This window comes from Rattus norvegicus, chromosome 14 (genome assembly GCF_036323735.1).
Source record: "Rattus norvegicus strain BN/NHsdMcwi chromosome 14, GRCr8, whole genome shotgun sequence".
In the NCBI taxonomy this organism is placed as follows: domain Eukaryota; kingdom Metazoa; phylum Chordata; class Mammalia; order Rodentia; family Muridae; genus Rattus; species Rattus norvegicus.
In genome coordinates this window covers 13,130,436-13,151,713 of record NC_086032.1, presented here as the reverse complement: position 1 = coordinate 13,151,713, position 21,278 = coordinate 13,130,436, and the positions used below count along the sequence as shown (strand labels likewise).

Sequence of the window (21,278 nt, the reverse complement as noted above, 5' to 3'; positions counted from 1 at the left end):
TCTGACCTCTGCATGCATACACATACCCATGCAACCAACAAAGATACTAGATAGACATGGATCTCTGACCTCTGCATGCATACACATACCCATGCAACCAACAAAGACACTAGACATGGATCTCTGGCCTCCACATGCATACACTTACCCAAGCAGTCTCACATGCCCGCACTCACACACACATTCACCCCAGTGTAAATCCTTCTTACATACTGTTTGTTTTTTTTTTCTCAATATTCGGAGTCATTATTTTCTCACCAACTTAGGTCTATTTCCCATCCCTCCTCTCTCCCAATAATGGTTACTAATGTTTCCAATGGCCAAAGGTAGCGGCACACCACTATATAAACTACCAAGCACTTTAGAGACGGATGCAGGAGGATTCCAGTTAGAGGCCAGCCTATATTACACATGAGACCCTGTCTCAGTAACTAAGTGCATAGTGAGGTCACCAAGGACTTCTACTTTATGAAATCCAAAGGCTAACACCCTGCCTTCCTCTGGTTAAACCCACTAACAGAGAATATAGCTCAACACTCTTTCTTTCCACGGGTTTCTCGCCTCACTTTTTGTTGACTGAGTGAGTACAGCATATCCTAATCAGCTTCAGGATTTTTAGCGACTCTCCTAAGGTATAAGTCTCAGCCATTTTGGTGTTTTATATCATCCCTCCTGAGTTCCAATCCTCTTTCAAAGCCGAACTGAAATCCCTGCTTATAGCCACAAACTCTTGCCCCACTGACCTTGTGCGGGAGCTTTTGATTCTTTGTGAAAACTTCCAGGTCAGAGGCCGGTATAGTTTCCCCTCTCAGGTCTCTCCCATCCTAACAGATTTTTCTGGGCAGTAAATGCTCTCTGTAAATCATCATGGAACTGAATTAAATCTGAGTCAGAGGGTCTTGCCCCAGCTTAATTCCCACCTCAGGAATTAACTTTAATGGGTTTCTATTCCAGGCAACCAACCTGATCACCAAGAAGGAACTGCTGACCGTGGACCCAGACACCGAGGACTCACAGCTTACCTATGAGGTCACGACAGGCCCCATGCATGGTTACGTGGAGAACAAGCTGCAGCCGGGCAGAGTTGCGGCCACCTTCACCCAGGGTGTGTTCTTAGGAACCTACAACGGGGAGACATGTTCAAATGCTGCTCTCCCATATTTTTGCCACGGTCACTTCCTGCTGCTTTTTTACAAATGGAACTTCTCGTGTCTAGCCACCCAACTTGCACGTTTTACTTTTTCTGAATTTCTTCCGGTCACATCCTCACCGTGCCTCCTGCCCTTGAGTTGTTTGTTTGTTTGTTTTATTTAATGTGCACTGGTGTTTTGTCTGCATGTATGTCTGTGTGAGGGTGTCGGATCCTGGAGTTGCAGACAGCTGTGAGCTGCCGAGTGGTTGCTAGGAATTGAGCCCTCGTCCTCTGGAAGAGCAGCCAGTGTCTGTCTCCGCTTGGCCATCTCCCCAGCTCTGCCTGGATTTCTTTTAAGACTAACAACAAAGCAGCTGCCAGAATGAAAGATTTGGGATCTTAGGAAATTTACCGTTTTATTCTCTAAAGATGATGACAGTTTTTAAAAACATCTCTAGCCAAGGCCCTGTGTATGTAAGCTTTTCGATAGAAATATTTTCCTTTTCGAATAACACAAAGGAGGTAGTTTTGTGGTTTCATATACGCTTGTCGCCCTTCTCCTTTGGTGATGGGCGTAATTGGGTAGTAACACAAGACTGGTCCCTAAGACACACACTCTGCATTCCCTCCCCACCCCATTCTCAAAAACTTGTCTCTGTCAGCTTTCAAATTTGCCTTTCAATGCTCCACAGACACACTCACACTCTGGGGTGCTTTCTGTCCAGACCCTGAGAGTTTCCTTTTACAAGAGTATAAAGAGGAATTCTTTATATAAAGGTGGGTATATAAAATAGACAAGTGCAAGATGTTTCTTTATAACTAATAAGAATAATTTGTTTTTAAGACTACTATACTTTGTATAATTTTGAAAATGAGTTCCTATAGCCCATTAGAAGACTAGACTCGCTTTGTTAGTCCGGGAAATATGAGAACGTCTTACACCTTCAGACCAGTTCACAGTGGATTCCGGAACTCTTTTTCTTTTTTTTTTCACAGAGCATGTGAACTTGGGGTTGATTCGTTATGTGTTATATGAGGAGAAGATCCAGAAAATGATGGACAGTTTTCAGTTCCTGGTGAAGGACAGTAAGCCCAATGTGGTCAGCGACAACATCTTCTATATCCACTGGTCTCTCATCAGCTTTAAATATACCAGGTACCACTTTTATTGTATACTATGTATTGAAAAATAAATTCAGCAAGTAGAGGAACTTAGAGTGAAACACTTTAAAAGGCAGATCCCATCAACCATTATTGTTGAAGATAATGGTAGTGATGGCGGTGGTGATAACATCGATTAAAATAATTGCATGAAATATTGATTGGGTGATATAGTCTATATACAAGGGGTTATGTTCTCAACTTAATTCATCTTATCTGCTTGCGGATTCTCTTCCTGTCCCTACAGTAACAAAGCAGTCGTGACAGGTAGAGGCAGAGTTCCTTGCCCTTAGTCATGTAGCTAGCAAGCCTTAGGACGAGAACTGGAGTCCAGTAATGTTAACCATTCTCCTTCAGTGCTTCTGTGGAATACTTTTGCCTCCATCTCCAGGTTGCAGAAGGTAGTCCAGTAGAACGCATGGGGAAAGTAGAAAACAGACCTTCAGGTTGTGTTTTCCCAGGGATGCTTTCATTTGTGGCAAGCTATACACCAGACATGTGGGCCCTTTAAGGTATTTTCCTCATCTACTAGAGACTTACAGAGAACCAGGAGTTGTCGTTTGGTAAAGGTATAGGCAGGCATGGTCCTGGTTTCTCTGAAGTAAAGTATAACTTGGGTTATTATTCTAGAATAAACACTTTTTAAATCAGCATTTTGGAGATTTGCTTTTCTAAAGCATCAAGTTCTTGACAGTTCTGGTGTGGGTAGGACAAATGACCTTGCTTCCAGGACCCCTAAATACAGACTCCCCATTCTTAGCCATACTCATAATAATTAGAATCACCCCACAAAATACATGTTTTGAGATTTGCTTTTTAATTGCCTCTTGATTATATCACCTCCAAATATTAAATAAATTGAGTAAGAGGGATCCCTTTATCTTGGCAAACTTCTAATACATAATGGACTGAACGACACGGTGACTGGGAATGGTGTTCACCCTTTCAAAGGCATTTTGTCTAAAACACACAAAGCAACGAGACACACAACGGGATGAACAGCTGTCCTCATTGGCTGCATTCAAAGCCCGGTTCATGGCTGTCTTTCTGTGACTTTTCCAAACCTACTCATTGTACATTAAGATCATAAGAAGAAGCCGCCTCTTGACACAGCCAGAACAAATCCCACGGATAGGCTGAGGTCCCTGCCTGTACTCATACATCATCAAATTCTGTCTACAAATCTTTGTTTCCCAGCCTCAAGCTCAGAATCCACCCTGGATCAATTGTCCACATCTTACAGACCCGGCCCAGTGTGTTCCTAACCAAGCTAAGTCACTAACTATGTTCCCCACAGCCTCATGCTTAAGACCTCCCTGGCCTCTTCTGATGACTCTGCATCCTTTGGAGAGGTTGTTTGTCAACCTCTTTGTGTTTTGAGCTCTGAAGTTTGTAGCTCCTGTGTAATGTTTTGGGTGACTCTATTTTCCTCCACAGTGAAAAGGTGGCATTCTTTAACCCCAGTATCCTTGTTCATGGGGGCTGTGACATGGTGGTAAGCATGTTCCATGACGGTACTAAGTTGCTTGTCCTCTGAAACGCCTGACTCCTGTGACCAAACAGCAGAGATAAGCACTGAGCAAATGGTATCTTCATAGACCTAAGACAGATTTCCAGAGCCTGACTTTTGTGTGCCTCTAGCTATAATGTCAGCGAGAAGGCGGGCTCCGTCAGTGTCATGGTGCAGAGGACTGGAAACCTGAACCAGTATGCCATCGTCCTGTGTCGAACGGAACAAGGCACAGCCAGCTCCAGCTCCAGGGTCAGCTCTCATCCCGGACAGCAGGACTACGTGGAGTATGCTGGCCAGGTAGGTATGGAAGGACCACATTCCTCAGCCTCTGGTGATGCTCTCTCCTTACGCACGTCCCTGTCCATCAGCAGCGTCCTCAAGAAATCGCCCTATATTCCTCTCCCATAGTTCTTTATTCCGTAGTGTGGCTAACCTACACGGAAGTGCCTACCAGTGCGTAAATTGTCATCTGGCTCCTGGGTGTTTATATTTTGCTTTCTGACAAGACCTCAGCAACATATTGTGTTCTGTTCTTGGCGTTCTCACCCTTTCTCTCTTCTCTCTGCTTGGAGGTCGGGAAGAGAGTACATAAGCAAACCAGTTGGAAAGTTCTTGGGATAGAATAGGAGAGAGGGGACAAGAGAAGAACTTCAAATAGTAAAACTGACAGGAAGTGATTGGAGACAAGGCCAGAGGCAGACATGGATGGTCCCAGCCCTTGCCATGACAGTATGGTCAGGGAGAGCGAGTTTATTGAAGTTTAGGGCTGGGATTTTTGTCTTGGGCATGTTGAGTGTGAGGCATTTTATGCCTGAGCTACAGGGAAATTTCCAAGTCATCTCTTTTACCTGCAGGGTGGTAATGAGAAAGAAAAGGGGGAGTGGGAAGGAAGTGAGGAGAGCAGGATACACGTCAATGGTAGAGTGCACACTTAGCATGAATTAGAGGTAAAGCTGGATAATTAACACCTTTCTCCCATAGGATACAGGGCTTGCATTTAATGGGTATTTATTTCTTCTTTTTTCCGAGTCAATTTCATTTTAGAAGTTAACTCTGTAAAGCACAGCATTGCTGAACTTTCACAGAGTTCAGCAATCAGCTAGATTAAATAAAAGCCTTCTATGTCCAATAGGGATATAGAAAAGACCAGAGAAAATAAAAGAGTCTTCAGAAATGGGATGTCACATTTTCCAAGAAAAGACAAAGGGCCGTCAGCATGTTCCAGATCTTAAGCAGAAATCTAATGAGCGCTTTGCTTTCTTGGGGGCATTTTCAAATACGGAAGATTAGGAAAAGCTCAATTTGATCAGTTGATTAGGTATGTGCTAATAATGGTGCCTGATTTAAATTCTGTGTTTTTTCAGATCTGGGTCCCTTAGAGGTATATATATATATATATATAATACCTCAGTTTATACAAACAATAGGACAGGTCCACTTCTCGTTCCTCCAGTTTAGACAAGTACCTATCTCTCCTTTCTGCTTGAGCAGTTTATCCTCATTTTATTCATCCCCCTCCTCTGTCTCTGCCTCTGCCTCTGTCTCTTCTCTTTTTCATTCACTCATTCATTCATTTTTCAGACAAGGATATAACCAGGACAATTCTCATTGTACTTAGTTGTGTGCACACAAAATACCTTCTCTGGATTGTACCTGCTAAATGCATTCATATTATAGTTCCAGTCCATTTTATGGCAAAAGGTTTAGCCAACTATAAAGTTAAATTAGCCTAGTGTGTTAAGTAACATTTTATGAACTCAACCTCAATTATTCAGTGCAACAAGATTCTCCTGTTAATTTTTAATTATATACATTATATAGGCTTGGCAGTGATGATATGTCTTTGCTGTGCACTGCTTTAAAATATCTTAGCACTCTCATCATAGATTCATTTAGTCTTCCTAGTAATAGTATAGAAGAACTATCATTATGAATTGATTAAGTACCTGATGCTCATCAACTTTCATAAATTTACCTACTTGGGAGATAATCATCACCTGAAATACAGATCTTCAGACTCAAAATTGGAGATTTTTCTGGTTAAATTTGCCCCCAATTAGAAAGAGCCCCGAGAAACTAAATGATAATTGCTAATAAAAAGAACACAAATAATTCTTACCCACATTACAGGTCACTAGGTGTAAGATAGCTCTTTGCCCTTCACAGTCTTATGCAATAAATTAGCCTCAAAAATAAATAAATAAATAAATAAATAAATTAGCCTCAGCTGCCCACGAAGAACAGGGAGAGAGGTCCGAGTGTTGCAGGCAGGACACTCAGGATGGAGGAACTCAGCTCAGGTTGGGAAACTCTTTTCAATACTCCTGAGGGACTGACCAGGGGATGCTGAGGTGACACACAGTTTAACTCCTTTTGCTTCTTTTGTGACAGGTGCAGTTTGACGAACGAGAGGACACAAAGTCCTGCACCATTGTCATCAACGATGATGACGTATTTGAGAATATTGAAAGTTTCACCGTGGAGCTCAGCATGCCAGCCTATGCCCTGCTGGGAGAGTTCACCCAGGCGAAGGTCATTATCAATGACACTGAGGATGAGCCCACATTAGAGTTCGATAAGAAGACCTACCGGGTCAACGAGAGCGCTGGATTTCTGTTTGCACCCATCAAGAGACAAGGTCTGTTGTTGCCCTGGGTGACAAGGATCTGTGGTAATGACTGACATCCGTTGAGTCTCTTCTGTGTGCTGAGTGCTTAAGCTTCACATTAACTCCTTTGTATACTTTTGACTCTATTAACACACTGAATCCCAGAACAACTATAACGTTGAGTCACCACCCAAATGGGGCCTTCTCGGGGTCTCTCTTTCTCAGCGCATGTAGTTAGAGCACCATTTATTCTCGAAGGTAAGTGTGGACTAGTTAGATTCAGCCTTACAAATTATTCATTAACTTGGTCTTTTTAATCAATCGCCCATTCCATAAATTATTTACCAACTATGATGGAGGAGAGAAGTTGTATTTGTACAAATCTCAGGTTTTGGAAGGAAGAGCATATACTTAGAGATTTCCCTACCTGGATGTTAAGTATAATGTTCAGATGAAAAATATTCTCCCTTTGGGAAATAAAGGGTAATATTTGAAGGCTGGACATTTAAAATAAAGGTTTATGGGTTTATGACTGTGCAATACGTGCATCTCTAAGTGCACAGGGATGAAATCCGTTCAAGACCATTTGGATGTGAATGAAAGTGTTGGTTTTCTGTATCGAATCTCCTGACAGGGTATTAGTGAAATAAATACTTTGGATAGCACAAAACCTTAGTAAATACCACTTAGATGACAGGCAAGCCCCACTGATGGCCCCTGGCCACCACACAAGGCCTACAGCAAGTTGTTGCCAAAGACTATGGCAGCGCTAATGAAGACAGTTGACTGTATTCTTATATCGATTTACATTATTCTATATCATTTTTGTAGCGTTTCATCTTTCCTTTCTTAAACAAGTTCGTGTCTCTCGGGGAATTAAAGTGCAGAAGTTTCTTCAGGAAGGCAGTGAACTGAGCTCATCATACTAACGTCAGGACACAATTGCTTCGCTACTTAGAGTACTGAATATGCCTCTTATCTTCCACCCGCTGTGGCCCTAGATGGTGGGCAATGAGTCTTGTGAATTAACAGAGCACAAAATCTACAGAATAGGAAATCCATTTTAAATCATTTGGGAGAAGTATCTGGGGTATACTAAATCCTCAAGCGGTTTATACCCCAGGCTTAATAGAAACTGCATTTCAGGAAGGTCGCCTGTCAGAGTCCGAGCAGAAACAGTGATGGAAACAGTCAGAGGGAAAAGCTCATTAAGTCACTAGAAATCGTAACATCCGAGGAACGCTCATTCACTGGCTTTGCCTTTCCTGCACTGCAGGAGACCCAAGCAGCGCGGTGTCTGCCATTTGCTACACGGTTCCAAAGTCAGCCATGGGAAGCAGCCTCTATGCTCTGGAGTCAGGATCCGACTTCAAGTCCAGAGGGAGGTCTGTTGAGAGTCGTGTGCTACTGGGACCCGGTGTCACCACGTCCACATGTGATGTGATGGTTATCGATGACAGCGAGTATGAGGAGGAAGAGGAGTTTGAGATAGCCCTGGCTGATGCTTCTAACAATGCCCGCATTGGAAGGCTGGCAGTGGCCAAGGTCCTCATTAGTGGTCCCAACGATGCCTCAACTGTCTCCCTGGGCAACACAGCTTTCACCATCAGTGAGGATGCAGGTAATGGAGAAGAGCCTCTCGGGGTTTCTATGAACCATCTCCTGATCCTTCATCCCAGGTCCCTTTTCTGTTTGACCTTAAGACACGGAGAATGTCATTCCTTAGTGGCCATATTGTCGGTCTTGAGCAGTTATGTTGCCGGGCATCAAGATCAACAATGCGAGGTAGTGAAAATGGAGAATCCTGTCTGCTGTACTTGCTCCAATTGTTAATGGTAGAGGAACGACTGACTCGGAGCCAGCTTCAGGGTCTGACTTCGTGACCTGGAGGATGTTTTGGTGCTAAGCGTTTTGGTTTGCGCTGTCATGTGATTCACTGAGGATGCAGATAGTTACTGAGTACACTGTTAGCTGCTGAAACAAACATGCAAGTTTCAGTGTCAGCACAACGGAGCGTTTTCATTTATATGTTAGCCCCGTGGCGTCCATGGTGAGTCTCTTCTCTGTGTTGTTTTAGAGCCTAGGCCCCTTCTTGTGGCTCTGAAGGGTCTCGAAGTTGATCATGTGCCTCCGGCAGAGGGAGATAGTAACTGTACTGAAGATCAAAGTCTGCTACCTCTTTGAAGGGGTTCTGCAGTGTATTGGGAGCTAACACTTTTTAAAGATTAGGTGTGTGTGTGTGTGTGTGTGTGTGTGTGTGTGTGTGTGTGTGTGTGTGTGTGCGTGCGTGTGTGTGTGTGTGTGTTAGGTATGCAGGTCCCTCAGAGGCCAGAGACGACATAAGATCCTCTGTGTGAGCAGTAAGCCCTCTTAACCACTGAGCCATCTTTCCAGTTCCCAGAACTCATTTGTCTTAACACATACTGAATGCCAAGCACGAAGCCATGTATGCTCTGTGCATTCTTACTGATCTTTGGTGGATTACATAGAAAAACAGACTGAAGCCCAGAGAAGTTAAACAAATGATCGGAGTTTATTCACCTAGAGGCTAGAGACGTGACCCGATCTTTGAGAACACTCCTGCTTTTAAAGAGGGACCAGGTTTACTTCCCAGAATCCACAGGGCAGCTCGAGTTCCAGGGGATCCAGCACCCTCTTCTGGCCTTTATGGGCCAGCCACGCATGTGGTGCACATCCATACATGTGGACCAAACATCCCTACAGTTAAAATGAAAACAAGTGAGTAAGTCTCTAAAAAACCTTCATGCAAACACAACAAAACAGGAGAGATTGCCCAGCAAGCACAATCACAGAGCCTGGTTTGGAACCTTGTTTTTCTATCCTTTCGTCTTACCTTTACCAAGGACCCTGATATGACTACATGTTGCCTCATATATCATTAGGAGAATATGGTGTTCAGTGGGGTTCTCAAGCCAACTTTTCTCTGTGACTGGGAAAAGAATTAAATACCTTTAGGATACTACAAGTATGGTGTCACTGTAGCCCAAAGGATGAAGTTTGTTCCTAGGATACTAAGCCGTATGCTTTAAGTAATGATGTGTGCACGGCTGGATAAAATAAGAAAATCAACCCAGTTAAAAACATTCCATTAAGAACACGCAGCCCCGGGCCCTGTGGGTCCCTGAGCTCGTTACTGACTTTTCCAGCTGAGGCTCTCATCTCAGGGTTTTTCCTCCTTAAATAGGTTTGAGATGTTTCTTGGTAGCGGGCCTCCCCTCAGCTGCATATGACACCTGCTTTCCTCCAGGACTATTTTTCCAGAGCCACCCTGGTTAAGACCCTCCTATGAGTCTCCTCTGGACCTTAGAGTCAGTCAAAGGGAGCAGTGTCACCTCTCAACCCGGTTCAGAGCAGGGGTGGAGGAGCATCAATAAGGTTGGATTAGACAAACTGTGTAGAAGACCTGCCACTGTTGGTCTGGGGCTCTGAGGCGCCCTCTGGTGTTTTGGCTCAAGTTGGAACATGAAATGTGTCTATTACTGTAATCCAGGCACAGTGAAGGTCCCAGTCATCCGCCATGGCACTGACCTTTCTACCTTCACATCTGTCTGGTGTGCCACACGGCCCTCAGACCCAGCGTCTGCCACTCCAGGAGTCGACTATGTCCCCAGCTCAAGGAAGGTGGAATTTGGGCCAGGTGTCACCGAGCAGGTGAGTCCCCAGCAGCCGAAGTGCCTCAAAGCCATAAGTCCCATGGTTGCTAGTATGGTTTCTGTTTCTTTTTTTTTTCTTTTAAATTGAAAACAGATTCTTCTCTCATATCCTGGCCTCAGTTTCCCCTCCCTCCACTCCTCCAAGATCCTCTCAGCACCCCTCTCCCCCAGATTCAATCTCCACTCCATCTTTCATCAAAAAAAAAAAAGGTGGCCTGCGAGAGACAAGAACTAAAAATGACAAAACAAGATACAAGAAGACAAGACAAAAGGCCTCACAGCCAGGCCCAACATGGCAACCCAACAGCAGGCAAAGAGTTAGAGACTCCCCTGATCCTACAGTTAGGAGTCCACAAAACCAAGCTAACAGCCATAGCACACATGCAGAGGACCTGATGCAGACCCACCCAGGCCCTGTGCTTGCTGCTGCAGTCTCTGTGAGCCCGCATGGGCCCTACTTGGTTGGTTCAGTGGTCTGTGTTTTCCTGTTGTCTTTATCCCCTCTGACTCCTACAGTCTTTCTGCCCCCTCTTCTGTGAGATTCTCAAGAGGAGGGACCCTGTGGAGAGATCTGATTTAGACTCTCTTTAAATGATGTCGCTAGGGTAGTTTCTGCCTGTTTTCTGAGTCTCTTCAAAACATTGAAAGCTCTTCACAACCTTTCAGTCCTTACCTTAGAAAGACATCTGAGACTGATGGCCTGAGTTTGATTTTCAGGACCCACGTGGGAAGGAAACATACTGTCTACATACTGTCCTCTCTCTCTCTCTGTCTCACACACACACACACACACACACACACACACACACCCACAGCAGACACACACTCACACACACACACCACACACACATACATACATACACACACATACACACACTCACACACACACAGCACACACACACAGACACATACAAACACATACATACACATCCTCACACACACACACACATACACACATACACAGCACACACACACATAGCCACACATAAACACATACACACACATTCTCACACACACACACTCACACAGCACACACACAGACACATACATACACACACACTCACACACAGCACACACATACACACACAGCACACATAGCACACACACACAGACACACACACTCATATACAGAGAGAGAGAGAGAGACGAATAAGCACACACACAAACATCTGCAAAGCTCTCCAAGTGATGTCTTTTTACCATCACAAATCCAACAGTGCAAGTTTAGAATAGAAACTGTAAAAACATGCTAATGAGATGATCGTGTTATGAATTTAAAGACAAAATCATCACTTTATGGCCACAAAGAAAGATGCCAATGCTGGGCACTGAGCCTTCTCTGAAATTTGTTTCCGTCTCTCCCCCAGTACTGCACTTTGACTATCTTGGACGACACACAATACCCAGTAATCGAAGGACTGGAGACATTTGTGGTTTTCCTCAGCTCAGCACAAGGAGCCGAACTGACCAAACCCTCCCAGGCTGTCATTGCAATTAATGACACATTCCAGGATGGTAAGAGACTGGGAATGCTTTAATTTCCATGCATCTTACATTATATCCAATTTATATTTTCATTCATGGAATATGTATGCATGCATATGCATATACGAAGGCATGCACGTGCACTTGCATAGACATAGAGGAGACAGCCACTCATGTTGCCCATATCTGCAAAGTGCAGAGAGATGTGTAAACATTAGCCCTCTACTTGAGAAGTTCAATGTCTGGTATAGCAAGTCTTCAGGTATGATAGGACGTTAGCCATGGATAATAAAGGAAAGCCTGTTACAAACAGAGAGGTAAGTACATACACATGTAAAATTGTCAAAGACACATAGTTGGGGAACCAGAATGCTGACCTCTGCTTTGAACAAGACAGCAGGTGAGTAGAGGCGTGCATGGGAAGGCAGGCCCTTTGGAGCCTTGTGTCTGGCCAAAGGGCTTTGCAAGGGAAGCAGTGTATGGTAATGAGGAAAGGACTGGTGAGAGTTATCTTTAGGGAACTAATGTTGGCAGGAGTGAGAACGGTGTGCACAAGTGAGTGGAAGCCATGTGTGACCAAATACAGTCTGCCCTGGAGACAGAACCTAAGTAAGGGAGGGCGGCGAGCAGGAAAGCTGCTGCTCAGGAAGGAGGGGAGGAAATCAGAATTTCCAGAACATCTGGATGTATATGCGGGTCCAGAGGTGGAGATCAAGTCGTAGTTCCTACTTGAGCCAAGAGGAGTATCAGCAGCAGCCCCAGTGGCTCCCAGTAGAGTCAGGGTTGAAACATCCCCTAAAAGAGGAGGAAAAGGGCCACAGGATAATTTTAAATGTTTTTAGTCATCTTTAAAGAATCGTATATGGTAGTAAGAACTGAAAATAGCAAAAAGACACACTATGGAAATTTAATCTTCCTTCTACCCCCGCCTCCCAATCATCTGGGCCCTCTCACTGGAAACAATCATTCTACCAACTTCTTCATTCACTATTTTTTTTATATTAAAGGTCTTCTTTTATTGGATATTTTCTTTTACTTACATTTCAAATGTTATCCCCTATCTCGATTTCCCCTCTGGAGTCCCCCAACCTTTCCCCCTTACCCTGCCTCTATGAGTGTGCTCCCCCAGCCACTCTCCCATCTCCCCGCCCTGGCTTTCCCCTACATGGGGACATCGAGCCTTCACAGGGCCAAGGGCTTCTCCTCTCACTGATGCCCAATAAGGCCATCCTGTGCTACTTATGCAGCTGGAGCCATGGGTCCTTCCATGTGTACTCTTTGATTGGTGGTTTAGGCTCTGAGAGCTCTGGGGGGATCAGGGTGATATTTTCTAGTTCCATCCATTTGCCAATGAATTTCATGAAATCATTGTTTTTAATAGCTGAGTAGTAAGTACTCCATGGTCTAAATGTACCATGTTTTCTGTATCCATTCCTCTGTTGAAGGGCATCTGGGTTCTTTCCAGCTTCTGGCTATTTTATTTTTCATGAGGAATATGTGCATGTGTTCATATGTGTGTATATGAACACACACACACACACACACACACACACACACACACACACACACGAGTATAACTTACATGTTACCATAATAAAGGTGCTGAGAAACTCCCATTTACTCATGCCCTTCATAGGCAGCGTCTTCCATAACTGAAGCCCTAGCCACGGTGTATCTGCTTTCTGTCTCTGAAGTTTTACTTTCCCCAGAATGTCATTTAGATGAATTCTGTCATCGGACACACAGTGGATTTTATTGCGTGTTCATTTATTCTTGGCATGTCTACAATTTATCATATGAACTGGCCAGACTCTGGCAACACACACGATCACTACACTCTGAAGAACACGGAGAGGTCTTTCAATTTTCCCAAATATTTTATCAGTAGGTGTTGGAGTTGCAGTCTTAAGAATTTGATATACAAAACAATACGTCTCTGATCTATTAGGAAGGCTACCACATTTGTTTTATGACAAGAATTTATCTCCAGGAAAGGAATCCCCAAACTTACTTTAGTAGTTGGTTGTAGTCAGCAATATTTTCTGATGTTAGCCATCTCTCTTTCTTATGATCGATAATTTTTGCTGAGGCCATTCATTGTAAACACTTAAGGATCTTACACGTATTATAGCTGACCTTCACAGTAGCCATTCAAGTTGTACTCTGAGATTTGATTAACTTGTGTGAGGTCCTGTGAAGAGATAATGAGCCAGAGTCAAAACTCAGTCTAACCCATCGGTCCTATCATCTGGTTCTATGTCCCACCCCACTGCCTTCTCCCATGCAGTGTTGGCTGCCACCAACTCATCCCACACCCACAGGTAGCAATATCTGTTGTCACTTAAGAACCTAATGAAATCAGCTCTTACCTTTCAGATGTAAATTGCTCACTTTTCTGATGTAATCAATCTCAGGTACTTATATCATTTTCCTCTGTGCTGAATTCAGGACCCTAAATAACCCAAGGAACTCATTTAAGAAGGTTTTCTTGTTTTTATCTCCCTCTTCCGAAATAAGATTCTAAGGTGCACATGAGTATTCTCGGTAGACAAGAAAGATCTTGTAACCATTGACATCCCTGGACTCTGTGTATACAGCTGAGTAGTACTCATTCACTGATTCCAAAGAATGAGAGGTGGATTTCTGCTAAGTCTCCAACTTAACCATTGCCTGAAAAGAGGATGCCACATCCCAGGCATTGACATTTCGTTAATTCTGTCATTGACCGAGAAGATGAACAGAATACTAGCATCTGTGGAACACTTTAAGCAACCACATGAATATTGTGCTCAGTGCTGTATCAGCTATGGAGTAACAGAGAACAGAGTCCTGCACTTTATTTCTGGATGCAAGACTTCTGCAAATAAATGTTGGCCATGTACAACAAATGTGCTAAGAGAGGCGCTCAACAATGAATGTGTGATACCCATTGTGAGCCCACCTGCCTTTGGGAAATCACCTCTTTCATATTTGTACATCCTATTGGTACAGAGAGCGAGCCCCTGTGCTCCTGAAAAAGCCATTCTCCTGGCCGGTGCTGTATCTTCCCAGGACGGCGCTGCCCTGCAAAGCCATTGACACAATGAAATCAATATTCATGAATCCTGAGCACAAAGCATGACCTACACCACCAGCACAGCGCACAGCCTGCTCCGTGTTCACCTTGCTGTCTTGTATTGTCTCTGGCCAACCTCCTGCTGACCGGGGCTTTCTGAAAGACAGGACATTTTTTTTTCTATGCAGGCAGTGAGAAGTGTCCATCCCTCCAACCCCCAAGAGAGTGAGAGTGAATATCTTGTCAAAGATGAGGGAAGAAAAGTCTTCACAGCTCTAAAGAATCTGGGGTTGGTTAATGCATGGGAAAACATTGCCAGTTCAGCCCTTAACTTTCTGATCTGACTTGAGGCAAGCCAGACGAGCCACAAAACCCATCTGAAGCTTTGGGCTCATGCCAGGAGAGGCACAGCTTCCTTATTTGTTTCGTTCTCCCTTGGCAACATATGACCAATGGTATTCCAGTACAGCTTACAATGAATGACAGGCCCCTACGTTGTTATGATGCAGTCACTAATTTTCACTTTGGAGTGATACTGTTTGGGAAGGTGTCTTCTGTCTCTTTATGGGGTCATCACTAATAACTAGTAGGCTCAGTTCTGACAAGAGGATTGATTTGTTCTCGAGGCATCCAACCCTTCTAAGACAGAGTCAGTTGAAGGCAAACAGGACTTTCTAGGTATGGACTTGCAGAGGGGTGAACTTCTCCTGGAACCCCTCTCTTTTAAATATGGCAGGGCACATGCAGAAGGCAGCCGAGAAGAGAGTGATGACAGCATTAAGGTCGCTTTCCTACATCTCTGAGCATGAGATGCACCTCAGGAGTCTTTGGCATCTGACACCTCCTCGCATTGCTCGTGGAGAAATTAATAACCAGCCATCAGCCAAATGCTGGACTTGGGGAAGTGTTTCAGTGTAGAGCATCACAGCGGGCACTGAGCCAGCAGAGAGCAAAAGGATTGCCTGGATGGAGGAGCATGAGGCTATGGGGCACATGCAACCCAAACTACATTCCACCTACCAAATTGGAGCAATTCCTGTGAGCCTTGTGCCACACTGAATATCACGTCTGTGCTCTGAAAGCCAGCCCTCTCAGCTGTCCTGTGAGATACTCATGTTTAAATGCCCAACATTCAGAAAGCCTCAGTGATTCACCCTCTTGTCATGCAAGCAGTGGGGAAAGTCAAGTCTGTTCCCTCTGATTCCTTTGTTTCCCATCACCATTCATAGGATTCATTCCTAAAGTCAAATTAGGTCAGCACATTTTAAACAAACTCCATAGCACTGGCCACAGTTCGCTCACAGTCATTGAAATTCACCTTATCCATATATCTTGTTTGGTCCAAATAGTTTTGGCCTATATGGAATTTCTTTGTAGTATTCTATTTACTGTTCTCATTTTTAATTTAGGAGAGAAGTCTAGATGTCTGACTTAATCTTTTTCTTTTCTTTTTATATTTTTTTGGGAGGGAGGGACAGGGTTTCTTTGTGCAGCTCCAGTGATCCTGTAACTTGCTCTGTACACCAGGCTGGCCTCGAACTCATAGATCCACCTGCCTCTGTCTTCCTAATGCTGGGATCAAAGGTGTGTACCACCACCACCACCGGGCTCTCAAGCTTAATTTTTATATAACATCTGGCAGCAACAACCACAAAAAATTTGGAGTCCTTTAAATAGATTAAGCCTTCTTGTCGTTGTTTGTTTTTCTTTGCTAACATCTCCACTCTGCCCTGGTATCTCCCTGACCTCAGGACCTATGTGAGGGGCCATACTTTGTCATCAACCGTGTGTTGTTTTTCCTTATTGTATCCATAGGCGGCAAGTGGCTATGTGTTGTATCCAAATCATTATCATATTCTTTGTGTGTGTTCCCTGTTTGTATTGGAGGTGGTAGCTGCATTCTGAAGTTGAGCAAAGATCGTAGCAACAGTGACTGTGTCCTAGGGATAACAGCCATGCTTGAGAGTCCCTTAGCACTTTGGTATCCCGTGTGGCCTCTACGGAGCGCCACTGTGGTTGCTGCCTCTTCTGTCTCCCACTGACAAGGTCTTCATCTCCTCATTTCTTGCCCAGTTCCCAGCATGCAGTTTTCCAAGGATTTGCTTCTAGTGAAGGAAAAGGAGGGTGTCCTGCACATTCCCATCATCCGGAGCGGGGACCTGAGCTACGAGTCCTCAGTGAGGTGTTACACTCAAAGCCACTCCGCTCAGGTCATGGAGGACTTCGAAGAGAGAAGAAACGCAGACTCTTCACGGATTACGTTTCTGAAAGGGGAGAAGGTACGTGAGCTCAAGGTGGCTCAAAGATGAAATCCCCTCCTTGTAACCTTGATTTGTCCATGAAGTAAATTAGACATGGCCTGGTTCTTGGAGCTCTTCACGAGCTGATAAAATGACTGATAATGGAATCTGTTGCATTTTGGCTATCTTCTTTGTCGTTGCTTGCAACCAAACATATACATCGTTGATTGAGCTGGGAAGCTTAGCCCAGCAGAATCAAATGTAGAACCCTTAATCTAAAACCATAATAGAGAAACCTCCCCCAGTGTTACAGAAACAGTGAAAGAGGGGTCTCTCTTATCAGAGTCTTTGTCCCAGAGTACTAAATATCCCAGCATGGGACCACAGAGGCAGGCACAACGCAACTCCAGGCATTGTTTTAGCAATGCACATGGGTAGTCACTCATCCTGTAAAATTTAGTTAAAGCCACTCACCTGAGAAGCTCAGTGTTTCTCAGCTGGGGCTGCCTCAGCATCTTGTAACCTCAGAGGTGTGCTGCCTGTAATCTCACTCTACCTCAGAGGTGTGACTGAAAGAGAATTCCCTGAGGAAATACATTGAATTTTCACCTCAATGATGCTGGCCTCTTCTTAACCGCAGCTGATTCCTTGGCCCTAGCTGACAGGAAGCAATTGTCCCCAGCGAGGCAAAGGCTTTATTTTAGTGGTTCTCCATTCAAATCATCACATAGATGGCCCTGATAGATAGTCTTTTCTCCCCTCTGAAACTTCTCAAGTGAGACTGCATGAACCTGCAATGAGTGCTCTCTGCACTGTCTTCTACATCCCCGAGATAACAGCTCCTTCAGCTCTCAGCACCCAATGCTTTGCTAGCCCCAGGTTTCAACGCCTTTCTGCAAATCTTCTCAAAACACACTGTTGGCAACACTCCACGACTCTGGTACCATTTGCGGCCTAAGGATTTTCTGTTGCTGTGATAAATCGCGACCCAAACCAACCTTAACCATCTTGTTTTCTGTTTCTACTCAACTACGTTTTTTTATTTGTTTTATAATAAACATCAAATTTCCAATTTTGAATTTTACCAACTCAGAAATTACTATGATCCTATATCCTGGCTGGAGAGATGGCTCAGCAGTTAAGAGCGTTTGGCTGTTCTTCCAGAGGTCGTGGGTCAGTTCCCAGCACCCACATGGCAGCTCACAACCATTTGTAATCATCCAATTTCAGTGGGTCTGACTCTCTCACAATGACATACATGCAGGCCAAACAGCAATTCACATAAAAAATTTTAAAAAATGAATATAAGTTACTTTTTAGAGAAAGAAATTACTATGCTAACAAAGAAGTAAAAGTAAAGATGTGTTCTAATATAATTTATATTAATACTACAGTTTAGTGGCTGTAACTACATAGGGATAGTTGTTAAGTCTCAATTTTGAACGATATCTAGGAGCATGTTTTCTCATATACCTTTGCATTTATGTGAGTGTACAAAAACAAAATACTTAACAATTCCTATATCTTCTATCTATGTTTTTTTAAATAATTTCTATACCCTAGAAACATAAATGAAATTCACAAGTGGTTTTAGATTTCTTTTGTATATATGACTTCAGTTTTACATTTTTATATTTATATGCCCCTGTTTTTATTTTCTTTAATTGGCCATAATGTTCTTAGCTGAATAGAAATATTCCATTTTGACCAAACCAAATCTGTCCAAATCTTGTCTTATGGTTAATCCTTTGACACTTAGCATCATCAGAAACTCTCACCTGACTTGTCCTCTGCTCTTCTTCATAACAAAAAGTAAATAAATAAAGCCCTAGACATTCATGACTCACAAAGGCCAGTCCGAGTTTTTGGAACTCTGTTAGTGGAAAGTCAGTACCTGAATTTAAAAACACCTACAAATACAATCTTTAACTTTGAGTCTGAATGTCTGCATTTGGTTTCAGCTCAAAGAAGAGGAAAAAAATGCACTGCCTACTCAAGAAATAGCTTTTCATTTAATAAAAGAAATCAAATAGACCATATGTTACCCACACGGTAATCTATCATAATTCTTCAGCACATTCTGGAACTTTCATTTTCCTTGGCTTATTAAGCATATGTCTTTAGAGTTGGCATTTACAAAAAAAAAAAAGTCTTTTTAAAAAGATTGAAAAGTCACTGCTAAATTCCTATATTCTATAATGAATTCATATTGTAGGAAAGATGCTGAGGAAAAAAAAAAGGCCATTCTTTAGGATTTTGAAAGGATGTTAAGAAGCCACATACAAATGTTCATGGGAAAGACTTGCCATTTAATATGATTTGTAAAGTATGGATTGGAACGGCTCCCTAACCACACAAGAGCCTGTGTATGATAGTTGGGTAGTAAATTTAAGATGGCCATATGACAAATATCCCATTTCCTATCACATAACTGTGCCACTGAGGCTGATCACACACACACACACACACACACACACACACACACACACACACCCCTCAGTGGAAAATATTCTATTTGAGAAACACTTGGTTTCCTCCCACCACCTAGAGCTTGGGTGATGTTTCCAGGTTTCATTCTTCTATAGTGTTCAGATGAGATACTATTTGGTATCCAATTTGAAAGTTCTTCAGCATTTTAAATTTTATATTTTAAATTTAATATTTTTAACCTAAGATGGTGCCTTTCCTGAAGCCCTTACAAAATCGTTCAGTTTTCACAAAGGAAAAGTAATTTATTGAACTCTGCAGGAAGACAAGTCATATGCTAACATCTACACATTAGTCACTTGGCTTTTGTTAACATGTACAAGTTAGGGCTGGAGAGATGGCTCAGCGGTTAAGAGCACTGACTGCTCTCCCAGAGGTCCTGAGTTCAATTCCCAGCAACCACGTGGTGGCTCACAACCATCTGTAATGGGATCTGATACCCTCTTCTGGTGTGTCTGAAGACAGCAACAGTGTACAAAATAAAAATAAATAAATCTTTTTTTAAATGTACAAATTATCCCAGATACCATGTGGGAAAGCTCACCATGGGTTTTGGGTATGTTTTAGTTTACTGCTGATTGTATTGCCTTGGTTTTTTACAACTTATCTCCAAAACTTTCAAATGGTTTGAAGAATCCATGAGATGTTCAGTCTATGTGGCTGAATGTCTCATCTGTTATTAAGTATATACCATGTCCGGAGTTCTGAGCTTGCCTGAGCTCCCTCATAGCACCCTGACGAGTCACTCAGAACATTCCCTTTCAAATGGTTTGGAATGTCTTTATAATGCAAGCCTTGTCATTGAGGTACGTCCTAGTCAGGTACAAAGTGCTAGAATTAAGCATTCTATTTTATAAATGAAACTGTTGAGATTTTTTTTTAAATTCATGCCAATGCTTTGATGAACGAAGAGGGGAAAATGGCATCTAGGAAAACTGCCTATCATTGGTCCTCCTGCTACAAGGCTAAACATGTCTTGTGTGTTGGTCACAGGCAAAGAACTGCACAGTCTACATCCATGATGACTCCATGTTTGAGCCTGAGGAGCAGTTCCGGGTCTACCTTGGCCACCCTCTTGGAAACCACTGGAGTGGAGCAAGAATTGGGAAGAATAGCATGGCCACTGTCACCATATCCAATGATGAAGACGGTAACAGAAGACACAATCTTTTGGTTTCGCTTAGGTCGATGGGACATGAACTTACCAACAATATCAGTGTCTTGGAAGGGCAAGTGCTGGAGAAGTACCTATTTAGGGCAGCCTCTGAGTATTCATCTAGAGTGTTTATAGCAAATGTTCACCTTCTGTGGGGTTCCAGAAAGTTCACAAGAATCCTTAATCTCATTATCCCCACATTGTCGAAGATAAAGAACAAAGATGATTAAAAGGTAGAACAGGAATCTCAAAACAGAGAATAAAAGGCCACAGGTCAGGAGGGGGGCTGGAAATACAATCAGAAACATTTGAGTCCCAAGAACTAACCTGCAACACTGCCTCGAAAAGTCTGATTTCTGATTGACTTCTCACATCAACAGAAACAAACAGCCTTCCAAGCTGTTGAGGGGCAGTGAGGACACCCCTTTCTAGGAAGGGGTAAAATGTGTTGTTTACTTCAAACAGCACCTGTTTTAAATCAAAGCATCATTATTTTACTAAAATAGATTATTCTGACAGTTGAATCTATAATAATACAAACCCTGCTCTTCACATAATGTTTATAGTCCTTCGTCCACATGGCATATTGGCTTATTCTACTTCACCCTGGCAAGAACCCTGATCACTGTCTTCTATGGGAAGAAAGAGCATCCACGAAGCCCTTAATTTGCATTTTAGCTACACAGCTTATTAGTAGTGACATTGTGTAGGAACCTTGCTTTGTTGGATTCTAGAATCTGCACTCTTAACCGCTGTGAGAGTGCTAA

General features: G+C 43.2%; 1 protein-coding gene across 2 annotated transcripts in view; it reads left to right on the top strand.

The window, feature by feature from the left end:
* Fras1 (Fraser extracellular matrix complex subunit 1) overlaps positions 1-21,278 on the top strand; it is a 411,526-nt gene that overhangs the window by 355,182 nt on the left and 35,066 nt on the right. For both annotated transcript variants that reach the window (XM_039091669.2, NM_001415086.1), the window contains 9 exon segments: positions 955-1,105; positions 2,129-2,288; positions 3,935-4,103; positions 6,198-6,444; positions 7,691-8,035; positions 9,926-10,086; positions 11,456-11,603; positions 16,702-16,907; positions 20,349-20,505. In XM_039091669.2, coding sequence (XP_038947597.1) covers positions 955-1,105; positions 2,129-2,288; positions 3,935-4,103; positions 6,198-6,444; positions 7,691-8,035; positions 9,926-10,086; positions 11,456-11,603; positions 16,702-16,907; positions 20,349-20,505 — 1,744 coding nt within the window.